The sequence below is a fragment of the Mobula hypostoma genome, chromosome 5 (assembly GCF_963921235.1).
Source record: "Mobula hypostoma chromosome 5, sMobHyp1.1, whole genome shotgun sequence".
NCBI classification, from domain to species: domain Eukaryota; kingdom Metazoa; phylum Chordata; class Chondrichthyes; order Myliobatiformes; family Myliobatidae; genus Mobula; species Mobula hypostoma.
Window position 1 is genome coordinate 89,301,241 of NC_086101.1, and position 13,400 is coordinate 89,314,640.

The window sequence follows — 13,400 nt, forward strand, 5'->3', positions numbered from 1 at the left end:
TTTCGTTGCATTCATTGCAGAAAACTCCGCTTCGCAGAAAAATGTTGGAAATGGAAACAACGTTTTCAGTGCTCTCGTGGCTATCGCAGGATATTTAGTCTTGACTTTGATCCAGAATGCCAGCAGAGATGCTATGTCAAACATACTTTTCAGCCCGCCATCATCTGCAAGCTCGAGGAGTTGATCTCCTTCCTGCGCTGACATGGATGACGCGCAGGTCATGACAGCTCAACAGTGGGTGTGACAGGGAATGAGGAAAGGTGCAGCTGACTCATATCGCCAAATCATATCGTTTCCTCGCAGCCCGGTAGCATATGCTTTGCGGCCCAGCACCGGTCTGCGGCCCGATGGTTGGGGCCCGCTGCTGTACACAATCTCAATACTGTGAAAAATGGGGACCTTTTCTGCTTGTCTGATGGTGATTAGTGATGTTCCGCAGGGGCTGGTGTTTGGATCGTTTCATTTCATGTTATATGTCAATTAGACGATGGAAATTACGCTTTGTAGTCAAGTGTGCAGACAACACAAAGATAGGTGGAGGGGTAAGTAGCATTGAGGAAGCAGCGAGTCGGCCAAAGGACAGACAGCTAGGAAGAATGGTCAAAGTAGCAGATGGAATATAGCGTAGGGAAGTGTGTGGTTATGCATTCTGGTAGCAGAAATATAAGCACAGACTATTTTCTAAACAGGGAAAAAATTCAAAAATCAAAAGGTAGAAAGGCATTTGAGAGTTCCTAAAGGTCAACCTGCAGGTTGAGTCGATGGCAAGGAAAGCAAATGCAATATTAGCATTCATTTCAAGAAGTCTAGAATATTAAAGGAAGGATGTAATGCTGAGGCTTTATAAGCCATTTATCAGACCACACGGAGTATTGTGATCAATTTTTGGCCCTTCATACAAGATGTGTTGTCATTGGAGATGGTCCAGAGAAAGTTCATGAAAATTATCCCAGGAATGAAAGGGTTAATGTATGTGAAGCATTTGATGGCTCTGGGCCTGCAGTAGTCACTGGAGATTAGAAGAATGAGAGGGGTTCTCATTGAAACCTATCAAATATTGAAAGGTCTAGATAGAGTGGATGTGCAGAGAATGTTTTCTATAGAGCGGGAGTCTAAGATCATCAGGCACAGCCTTGGAATAGAGGGACAACCATTTAGAACAGAGATAAGGAGAAATTTCTTTCACTCAAGAGAGGTGAATCTGTGGAATTCCTTGCCATGAATGGCTAAGAGTACCAAGTCATTGAGCATATTTAAAGCAAAGGTTGACAGGTTCTTGATTAGTCAAGGTGTCAAAGGTTATGGGGAGAATAGGGTTGAGAAAGATAATAAATCATCCATGAAGGAACGGGGAGCAGACTCGATGGATGAAATGGTCTAATTCTGCTCCTTTGGGACCTCCTAAAAATCTAAGTATCTCAAATAATTTGCCCTCAATAACAGATTTACCAAATGCTCATTCCTTTTCATATTTCCAGTCACCTACAACTAATTTATTATCCAAATGCTCCAACACATCCTTCATTATAGCTTTGTCCCCACTACAGGTAGTCAGACTATCCCTCCGTCCACATTGAAACGGCGTTTTCATTTCCCGAAAATGGAGCTTTTCTAAAACACTCCCCAGAGTGTATAAATCGGAAAACGACTGTTGCGCACTGTAGTGTGGACGGGGTAACGGAGAGATTTTAAAACGCTGTCATGACAACACAACAACAATGCTTTTTCAGCTTCTGCTTGGTACTGCACAAGCACTGCCGTACGGCTGTTATAACGCGCAGTCGGTGTGAACAGCGTGGGAGTTAAATTGTAAAGTGAGCTTTTTTGACTATTTAAAAATGCTGTCATGACATGCTGGAACAGATGGCGGCAGTGCAGAATTTCATTGTTTTCTTGAACGCAACCCCCCACACAACCTAACAATTTCAGAACAGACATCAACGAGACTTAAGCCAGAAGAGTTAGAAATGTACTCACCAAATACTTTGACCCATAGTTTACTGAATAAATAAGTATACTCACTTTGCCCTGTTTTCTGTCCTTGCTTGTATGAAGGTGGTTTAGCTATTTATGCAAGTACTTCTCTGACAATAGGTGTCTAACAGCCTAATATAACATTGTGTAGAAATACAAGATAACACCGATGCAGACATGTTTTATACACTTAACAAGTTGCTTTATTAACGCAACAGTTAGTCAGTTTTTCAATGTTCGTTGTTAGCTGGGTCATACTGCCCATGAGCTCCCTGTCGGTTGCCTCCATACGCTCCAGTATTTATTGCTTTTTAGTTTTAAGTCCTCCTGCGTGAGAGCCAACAGCAATTCCTTTAAAGTTTTTCTAGTCTGTAACTGGACAAACGTGCACCAAGTATACCGTTTCCTCTTCGCTTGTTTTCTGTGTGTCCTGCGCATGCCCAGTAGGAGGAGATTCGCCCAAATATCCGTTCTAATGTGGACGGAGATATTTTGAAAAACACTTGGTGTGGACACCTGTCATTTTTACTCGAAACCGGCATTTTCAAAATTATCAGGTCTAGTGTGGACGCAGCCTATAACTTCTCATTTTCTTGTTCCCTTCTTTCTTAAATAGGGTTACATTGTTACCTTCCAAACTACAAAAGCAGTTCTAGAACCTGGAATTTTGAAAATGTCCGCTATTATGTTCTACCTTCATTATCATCTATCTATATACTACTAAAACTCTCATGCTCTGTCTGTTTGTGACCTCCAATTAGTGCAAACGGTGCATTACAGCGGCACTTTTTTTGGCTAAATCAAATTAAAATGCATTAACTTACAGAATGCAGGCAAAGTTCAGGGTTATATATTCGTATAACATTGCTCATTCGTCAAAAATCAATAGGCTCCCTTTTAACCCGAGAGCAGATCTACTATCATGGAAATCGGGATGTGACAGCCCAAAGCATGCGCACGGTCAGCCTCAGCAGCGACACCTACTGGAGCAAAAGGGCAGGGCAGCTCTATTTCAAGGGTCACATTCTGCTAATCACCATCAGCATGTGCAAGATTGGGACAGATTTAACTGCCACCCATCTGCAAGAGATAATTAAATCTTATTGTAAATACATTCTTCGAGACACCCATAAAACCCTTTGCTGCAGTCAAAGGACAGCGGTGACTATATCAAGTCCATTTAGGAGAGCGCCAACCACATCATCAAAGATAATCAGCATCCTTTGGTGTTGCTGCTTTGTATCTTCTATCCAGCATTAGGGTAAAAAAAAGGTCACCCTAATTATGCTGCGTGGAAAGGGAAGGGGGACATTTATGGTCAAGAGATGATGCCAAACGTCGTTGGGAAGCGGCAAGGAGAAGGAGAGGACAAGAATCGATGAAGCCAGGGACGCACGACTCCAGGATCAAAGAGTCAGGACAAAAAAAAGATGAGAGAAGAAGAGACAGAGGAGGAGAGGCATGCACGTCTCCAGGGTCAGAGACAAACAAAACAAACAGAAGAGCTGAAGAGACAGGGGATGAAAGGGCTGCACGTCTCCAGAATGACAAACAGAGGCACAAAGGTGGCAGATTAACCAGAAATAATGCCATCAACAGTGTCCTTCATTAAATGAACAGCTATATTTGCTTTGCTACGCGCCGTTCTTCTTAATAAACTGAGGTTTTCTTCAGTTTCCAAAGCAAAGCGATACCAATAGCATTCAGGAAAATTTAATGTTCATTCTGGTCATATCAGACTGTACTACCCTTCTCTCAAAGGGTGCCCCAACGGGTCACCCCATTGTCTAGTTTCCTTTAAATCTTAAGATGCCAGCCTGTAGGTTAAGGGGTTTGCTTTCAGACCCATTAGTTTTCTCCATTTTTCCCCAAATGTGAATTTATTTGAACTTATTTACTCTAGATACACGATTCAGTACAGTGGAGTTTTGTATTCATTTCAAGTCAGAAATAAAGTATCTATTTAATTTCTCTGCCATTTCTTTATTACACTGCATACTTTCACCTGTCTCAGTCTACAGGGGAAGCACATTCATCTTTGTCTTTTTATATATGTGTATTCATAAAAGCTTTCTCAGTACACAATACTAGATCAAAAACAGCTTGTTCCCTCATTGTTTCTGAACAAACTGATTGAGGAAACCACCTGTCATACATCTGATACATTCATCCTACACATTTGGGTGCCTACATGAGGGGACACTAATTGCTGCTCATTGTTTCAGTCCTTCCCAGGCCCTTATTTCAAAATCACCTACCATCCATTATTAAAAGTACAGGTATTGAATTGAAGTTACTCTTCTAGCCAAGTCATCCCAGTAAAACTCCAGCACTGACATTGACAGTGGGTGAAATTTGCTTGAGAATAACATACCTCTACAAAACAGGAGAAAACAAAACCATCCAATTAGCTGCACCTGTCTTGATAGGTGCTTTGGTATCACTTATTCATTAATAACAATCACTGATGCTGAATTAGGGCTCAACCAATGCCACATGATTCAAAATCCTTCACAGTATTGTGAAAGGGGCACAGTAACATTCCCTGGCTAAATATAAACTTCAACGTGATTTTTAAAAAATGTAACATTCAGGAAACAGTGTATAAATGCAAGGACATCCCAGGACACTTTAGAATCAATAAAATGCTATGTGAAGTGCCACTGTTATATAACAGGAAACGGCAAAGATAATTCAATAACGAACAAATTATTTACTTTAGTATTATTGACTAGACAATAAATCTCTCAGCTGTTTTCCCACTTAGTGTCCTGGGATCTTTTGTACCTAGAATGCAAGAGGGTTCAGAACCATTTCCTCCTTTTGTAATATATAACAGGCCCTTTGGACAAGGCATAATGTTGAACTAATTAAACAATTAAATGCTGAACTATACTAATCCCTTCTGCAAAAACAATAATTTGCTCTCATTTTACAATCATAGCTCTGCCCCTTCAGCGTCTATCTGGCACTGCCACGTAGTCTACTCTTCTAATCCAGCCTACAGACTTCAAATAGGTAGTTTAAAAAAGATTTACAACCTGATAGAGATTACTCATTTCAGTTCTGTAGCTTAGTTTCATTAGTCAGAGATTAAACTTCATTATGAAATTCCCAGTAATAAAGTATGTAAAATTCAATAACAGAAAATTCAATATGAAATGATATAATCAGAAACAAAAATGAAAAGCAGCATTATGTGAATTATCAATACAACAATCTTGGATTGTTTAAAAAATAATCTTCAGAGATGTTAAGAATTAATGCCAAAATAAAAGGCTGCCTGAAGACAGAATAGAAAACTGGCAAGTAAAACAGCTCAGTTTTTCCTTCAGCAAATTCCAGTCAGTCCTTAATCATCTCTCTCACTTTCGTTCTGCATTTTGCCCTGTTTTTCCAACAGATATCCCACTACATATACAATGAATCACGAGTGTATGCCTCAAGTAATACGTAATTACTAAATGAACTATATTTATTTGTGTCCATTTGGGAATCCTTGATTACACAAAAGTTTCACAAAAGTTGTCCTCTGTTCATGCCTAACTATGAAGTAAAACAATTCCAATTTAAAGTCAGGTGAATGTCACAACACTTAAATTTGCTGTTCTTCTTTTCCACTGAAAATCTAGATTCCACTGTCATGACTTTGTAATCAATCACAGAAGCTCTGGGGTGCACTGTACCTGGGTGTAACACCAACTCTCTGCCACAGGTCCACTAGACATTTCTCCAGGCGGAGGGGGTGTTGGCACCCTTGACATTGCCAGCTTGTCCACCGTTTTGAACCTATATGCCACAGCAAATTTCAGGGCTTCTCCTGCAATGAAACACAGTTAAATTATTAACCGCTAAATACACATATTGTGCGGTACAAAATCATGTTTAAAAGAAAATCCAAAGCAATTGAATTACTATATCTCTTAGATAATTCCAAATTGCAAGAATTTGCATTTAGTGAAAAAATATCATGTGCATTAGTTTTCTCTCACACATAAACAACTACGTAAAATATACTGCTCTTTCAATTCCGCTTACAATATCCATAACGTTCAGTGCTGCAGAAATAGAATACAGGACAATGAGTCAAGCATTTTCACATCGATACATCCTCTCAAGCCAACATCCCCTGTGCATTACAAAATTATTTAGTGGGATTCACGCAGATTAATCGGGGTGGGGGTAGTCTAATAAAAGAGTGATTTATTGTTAACTAACAGTTTTGTTAACAATGGCATCTTTAATATACAAATGACTGACAAAAAAATTATTTGCACACTTACATGTCCATTTCAGTAGTTTTAGTTTAAGCAATAAGGCTTTCCAAAATACAGGTTCATTTTGATCTGCACATCAGCATTAAAAAGTGAAGATAAAATAGACTGATTAAAGAACTAAAATTACTAGTAAGACAGAATGTGAGGTGCAGAATCCAATAAGGAGCCATGGCTCTGTCTAAGTAGACAATGGATGTGGCCGGTTCCAGGGCGCAGACCTGGGTGATGAAAATGGAGATCCTGGGCTGCCCAGATATCAAGATCCCCCTCTCGGCCTCGCGGATGTGTTCCAAAGGAATGTAAAGCAGTATATTTGGCATCAGCTTGGCTGCAGGAGCTGCCTGGAGGTGACGTGATACGTCATCCAACTGCCTTAGGGGCTCCACTCTGGATTTGTGTAGGGTTTACTTCTTAGCCTTCTCTTCTCCCGAAGATACCCACAAGGCAGTGGGATCTGTAACCCTGGATAGGGGCCCATACTGGGTACTGTCAGCCGGAGCCAGCAGTCCAGGACTCGTGTAAGGCAGGGACGTCACGCCCTGTAGTAGTGACACATGGAGCCACTACCCACTACCCATAAGGAGTGGGTAACCAGATAATCACATATGACACTTAAGCAAAGAACCTAACTTGACTTACTTGTTTATAGTAACTTCCATGAAACAAATTTAGTAATTTATTTGACAACTCATTTCTTCCACCACTCCTACTTTGAAAATGGTATACCCTCCACTCTTCGCCATTCTGGGGAAGGGGGAACTCACCAAAGACATTGCTTATTTCCTTCTCTCACAAATGCTACTTGACTGGCTGAGTTTTCGACAATTTCAGCATTTCTATACTTCAGTTTTGTTCAGGTCCTTGTATATGCAAGACACAAAGCCTTTTTTGGTTGCAGATAGAACGCGCCCAGAGTGAAATCCTTTAATGGTTTTCACATTGGTTTGCTTTAAGTTTCTCAAATGCAAAATGGTACATCTCTTAAAACCATTAAGCTGTTTAAGTTTATGGGTTTATGAGAAATACTAATTAACTATGTACTTAAGAAAAAAGATTTAACAGTAGAAACTGCAATCTCTCTCACCACTGTATACACAGCACCAAAGTGGTAACAGAATCAAGTGCAAAGAGGATGAACTCTGCAGATTAAGGAAGCCTTATTTATTGAGGTGATGGAACAATTACTGTTCAATCTCACATGAAGATTCACACTAGAAACCACTATTATAATTTTGAAAATTTTCTCTACAAGTGATAATGAAAGCTATACTGATGTCCTCCTTGAATTGGTATAACAAGGTTTTGGCCAGCATTCGGCTGGTGCACTAACAGTAAACTGCACAGCATTCATCATTGTACCACTGGAGTAACTTGAGGCAATAAAGCTACCCAATATGCAGTAGCTTCCTGTACAAAATGATTGCAATGTTCATCAATCAACAAACCCTTGTCTGAAGACGCTTGACAGAATTACAAAGACAATTCACCCCAATTCCAGAAATATACCGTCAATCAGCTTCTATTAAAAGAGAAACTATATTTCAAAATGAGACCAGATAAAAAGGTGATGAAGACAAAACGTTAACACCGCTCCATCGACAAATACAGTGAATTCTGATTAATTGGGACACATCGAGACCAGTATGTAAATAAGCAGCTGCACCAATTAGCCAAAATTTCAAGGAAATAGTTAAAAAAGTATAAAGAGGACAAACTGAGTAACAAATTATGTATTCAAATGAAATACAGAACAAACTTGAACACTACCAATAGTACTACAGTATTATAAAAATGTACAAGTCCCTAATAGTTATCAGAGGAATTCATCTAGTATACATAATGAACAAAATCAGTGCTGACACCTAGTGCAGTTAATGGGCTGCCTTCATACAATGCTATCAAGGAATGCATCCTCCAAATCTTCACTTTCATTGTAATATTCAAGATAACTGTCAATACCTTCAAGTTCATAGTTCTTAACTTGTTGAAGTAGTGAATGCTTGAAACCACAGTGAGCCAAAGTTTGGAATAGTCTTACAGCTTATTTCTCGCCAACTATCAGTGACAAAAATCACTCTTTTTGAACACAAATGTGTGCAACTGATGTCATTTAAAAACTGTCCACTTTAAGCATTATGCAGTCTCATACAAGTGCACACACTGATGCTCGTTAGTACCTGTTTGGCAAGTGTCTTGCCAAAATTAAGCATACAGTATCCCAATAAATGCAGGGAATCCCAGCAATTTTCTCAATTTGTTTTTGTTTTTTTTAAAAATAGTTGTCCCAAATAAGTGGCTGCCACAATTAACCAATGGCCCAATTAACTGGAATCCACTATACTACACAACCTACTGAGCATATACAGTATGTGTATTCATGTCACAGACTTTAGGTCTTCTAAAAGAAAAAAAAAAATCAGTATTTAAAAAAATACATTTTTCAAAAATGTTTTTTCAATTTGACCACAGTCTGCTGGCAGCTAACACCCACAACAGTTCAATTCACCAGCCTGTAGAAATACAAGCATTACTACCAACACTCAAGATCAGTTTGTGGGCATTTATCACCAACATTACCAAAATTATTTTAAAAAATATTTAACATTATGGATTTTTTAAAACTGTCGAAAGATTTCTTGCCAGAGTTATACTTAAACATTTAGAAATTCTCTACCTCATTTAACAAAACCTTGTAATTTTTAATTCTTTATTTGCTCTGCCATACGAGAAAGGTTAAGTACTGAGCATAGAGTTTAGTGCTCGGTCCTTTACTATTTACAGCCAGATGTGAAATTACTGTCAATCTTGGATAACATTTCATGCATGTTTTATATAATAATAACAAAATTCATTCCATTTTTAGAAAATTTGATTGTTTTAAATTAAAAGCTGAATTACCAATCAATGTATTATTGCGATTTATTCAGAGACTTAATTGTGCAATGACTGCTGACATTTGGTAAAATTATTACATGCAGAACTTGAATTACTTGATAATACCACAAAAGTATAAGCTGCTGTGCCGGTTGACTGTGTGATTAAGAAGGCATATGGTGTATTGGCCTTCATCCACCGTGGGATTGAGTTCAAGAGCCAAGAGGTAATGTTGCAACTATATAGGACCCTGGTCAGACCCCACTTGGAGTACTGTGCTCAGTTCTGGTCGCCTTACTACAGGAACGATGTGGAAACTATAGAAACGGTGCAGAGAAGATTTACAAGGGTGTTGCCTGGATTGAGGAGTATGCCTTATGAGAATAGGTTGAGTGAACTTGGCCTTTTCTCCTTGGAGTGATGGAGGATGAGAGGTGACCTGATAGAGGTGTATACGATGATGAGGCATTGATCGTGTGGGTAGTCAGAGGCTTCTTCTCAGGGTTGAAATGGCTAGCACGATAGGGCACATTTTTAAAGTGCTTGGAAGTAGGTACAGAGGAGATGTCAGGGGTAAGTTTTTTTTTAAAAAACGCAGAGAGTGGTGACTGCGTGGAATGGACAGTGGTGGAGGAGGATACAATAGGGTTTTTTAAGAGACTCCGGGACAGGTACATGAAGCTTAGAAAAATAGAGGCTATGGGTAACCCGAGATAATTTCTAAAGTACATGTTTGGCACAGCATTGTGGGCCTAGGGCTTGCATTGTGTTGTAAATTTTTCTTTGTTTCAGATCCTTTGTCATATCACTTAAGTAAAGAGAGATAAACTGGAGCTAAAATAATTTTAAAAATACATCAGCCTTTCATTTAAAGTTAGATACAATTTAAAAAGATGTGTGTTGCATGTTTTAGAGTCACCCATAGCTTAGTGTTGACAAACTGCCCTTTAGGCATCTTTCTCACTTATATTCCGTCTGGGTAGCCTCCAACCTGATGGCATGAACATTGACTTCTCTAACTTCTGCTAATGCCCCACCTCCCCCTCGTACCCCATCCGTTATTTATCTTTATACACACATTCTTTCTCTCACTCTCCTTTTTCTCCCTCTGTCCCTCTGACTATACACCTTGCCGATCCTCTGGTTCCCCCCCCACCCCCATCTTTCTCCCCGGACCTCCTGTCTCACGATCCTCTCATATCCCCTTTGCCAATCACCTGTCCAGCTCTTGGCTCCATCCCTCCCCCTCCCACTTTCAAATCTCTTACTAACTCTTCCTTCAGTTAGTCCTGACGAAGGGTCTTAGCCTGAAACGTCGACTGTACCTCTTCCTAGAGATGCTGCCTGGCCTGCTGCATTCACCAGCAACTTTGATGTGTGTTGCTTGAATTTCCAGCATCTGCAGTATTCCTGTTGTTAGCTATGCAGCAGAATTGGTCTGCAATTAGCTTAGGCCCATTTGCCACTGGATCGAAACCTGTGACAGCTGATCTGCAACAGCAATTCCAGGCAAGAGCTACTGTCACTTGAGAAGGGTTCCTGAAGATCACTGACATCACCCCAGCACAAACTTCATGGTCTTCCAGATGGCAGTATTTCATATGGCTCTGAGATGTTTTGACACATACAACAGACAGGTACCAACGCCATAGCTGCAAGATCAAAATTCACTAGCAGCAGGGCAAATAAAGCAACGCCAGCATTTAGTTCTGGGCTAATATCTTCAGCATTGAGGCCCTAGTTGTAGTTAGTTAACTGTATTGGGTAGTCCATGTTGTTCACTTGTCTGGCACTATGTTCCTGAAAATGTGCTCAGAACAGAGCATCTGTTACTAGAAGATATTACCAGATGGACAAGAGAAAAAAATAAGATTGTGCTCAGGACCTCTGAAAATGCAACATTCCCAAACTCCACTGAATCTCTGGTCCATGATTGCTAAAATGAGGAGGAACAATTAGGATAGCATTTAATAACTAAGACCATTCATTCAGAATCCCTGTGTAGGTGGGAATCATAGTCATAGTCATACTTTATTGATCCCGGGGGCAACTGGTTTTTGTTACAGTTGCACCATAAATAATAAATAGTAATAGAACCATAAATAGTTAAATAGTAATATGTAAATTATGAAATAAGTCCAGGACCAGCCTATTGGCTCAGGGTGTCTGACCCTCCAAGGGAGGAGTTGTAAAGCTTGATGGCCACAGGCAGGAATGACTTCCTATGACGCTCTGTGCTGCATCTCGGAGGGATGAGACTCTGGCTGAATGTACTCCTGTGCCCAACCAGTGCATTATGTAGTGGATGGGAGACTTTGACCAAGACGGCATGCAACTTAGACAGCATCCTCTTTTCAGACACCACCGTGAGAGAGTCCAGTTCCATCCCCACAACATCACTGGCCTTACAAATGAGTTTGTTGATTCTGTTGGTGTCTGCTACCCTCAGCCTGCTGCCCCAGCACACAATAGCAAACATGATAGCACTGGCCACCACAGACTTGTAGAACATCCTCAGCATCATCCGACAGATGTTAAAGGACCTCAGTCTGCTCAGGAAATAGAGACGGCTCTGACCCTTCTTGTAGACAGCCTCAGTGTTCTTTGACCAGTCCAGTTTATTGTCCATTCGTATCCCCAGATATTTGTAATCCTCCACCATGTCCACACTGACCCCCTGGATGGAAACAGGGGTCACCGGTACCTTCGCTCTCCTCAGGTCTACCACCAGCTCCTTAGTCTTTTTCACATTAAGCTGCAGATAATTCTGCTCACACCATGTGACAAAGTTTCCTACCGTAGCCCTGTACTCAACCTCATCTCCCTTGCTGATGCATCCAACTATGGCAGAGTCATCCGAAAAATTCTGAAGATGACAAGACTTTGTGCAGTAGTTGAAGTCCAAGGTGTAAATGGTGAAGAGAAAGGGAGACAAGACAGTCCCCTGTGGAGCCCCAGTGCTGCTGATCACTCTGTCGGACACACAGTGTTGCAAGCACACGTACTGTGGTCTGCCAGTCAGGTAATCAAGAATCCATGATACCAGGGAAGCATTCACCTGCATCGCTGTCAGCTTCTCCCCCAGCAGAGCAGGGCGGATGTTGTTGAACGCACTGGAGAAGTCAAAAAACATGACCCTCACAGTGCTCGCTGGCTTGTCCAGGTGGGCATAGACACGGTTCAGCAGGAAGACGATGGCATCCTCAACTCCTAGTCGGGGCTGGTAGGCGAACTGGAGGGGATCTAAGTGTGGCCTGACCATAGGCTGGAGCAGCTCCAGAACAAGTCTCTGCAGGGTCTTCATGATGTGGGAGGTTAATGCCACTGGTCTGTAGTCATTGAGGCCGCTGGGGCGCGGCATCTTTGACACAGGGACGAGGCAGGACGTCTTCCACAGTACAGGAACCCTCCGGCTCATGTTGAATACATGGCGAAGTACTCCACATAGCTGAGGGGCACAGGCTTTGAGCACCCTGGTACTGATACCATCCGGTCCTGCAGCCTTGCTTGGGTTGAGACGTGAAGAAATGAAGCATAACATCTAACTACTCACCTACCCATCCTATTGGTCACTATTTGATTAACACATAGAACTCAATAAACAGAGCAGGAGTCAGTCATCTTCAACCCCAAGGTAATGCCCAGGGAAAAATTATGAACTGAGATGTTTTGAATAAATATTCTATTATAACTACTAGGATACTGAACACAGCATTTTGTTTCACTTGGCTGTATGTGATCTGAATAACTAGTTAACACAAAAAGAACCAAACAAATTAAAAGGAAAATCATGGTAGAAATATTGCAACATATTGCTTTAGGTTTTTGTTTCGATAGCTGAAAAATACAGGTAATTACATAAGGTTTTGTTTGCAACAATCTCAGAAAAGTATATATCTTTTTGTTATATTGCCATGCTCTTATTCCTCACATAATTATCTTGTAATCTGAAACAGATTATATTTACTAAACATTTATGTCATTATTCAAAGATTAATGCAGATTTTGAAGATGTTCTTTATTCCCTCTCCCATCCAACAACCAAGTTCCAGACACACCCAGATTCAGGATCAGGGTTCTTCACAGATGCACCAAGAATACTGGAATACCTTGGCAAATCGAGCTCAGCCTCAGCAAATTAAAGGCAGGAATTTCCTCATTCCCAAATGGTGTGGTAAGATCTCAAGGACATAGTAAACTATCAGCCCTCTCATTTCTCCTCTGATATTCAATATGATCATGGCTGATTTACCCCAAGCCTCAATTCCCTACAAA

General features: G+C 40.6%; 1 protein-coding gene across 4 annotated transcripts in view; it reads right to left on the reverse strand.

Moving 5' to 3' along the window:
- The window catches only part of spopla (speckle type BTB/POZ protein like a), a 177,568-nt gene that overhangs the window by 36,543 nt on the left and 127,625 nt on the right, over positions 1–13,400 (reverse strand). For all 4 annotated transcript variants that reach the window (XM_063048632.1, XM_063048633.1, XM_063048631.1 and 1 more), the window contains one exon: positions 5,661–5,794. In XM_063048632.1, coding sequence (XP_062904702.1) covers positions 5,661–5,738 — 78 coding nt within the window. In that variant the 5' untranslated portion in view covers positions 5,739–5,794. The remainder of the gene's footprint in view (positions 1–5,660; positions 5,795–13,400) is intronic.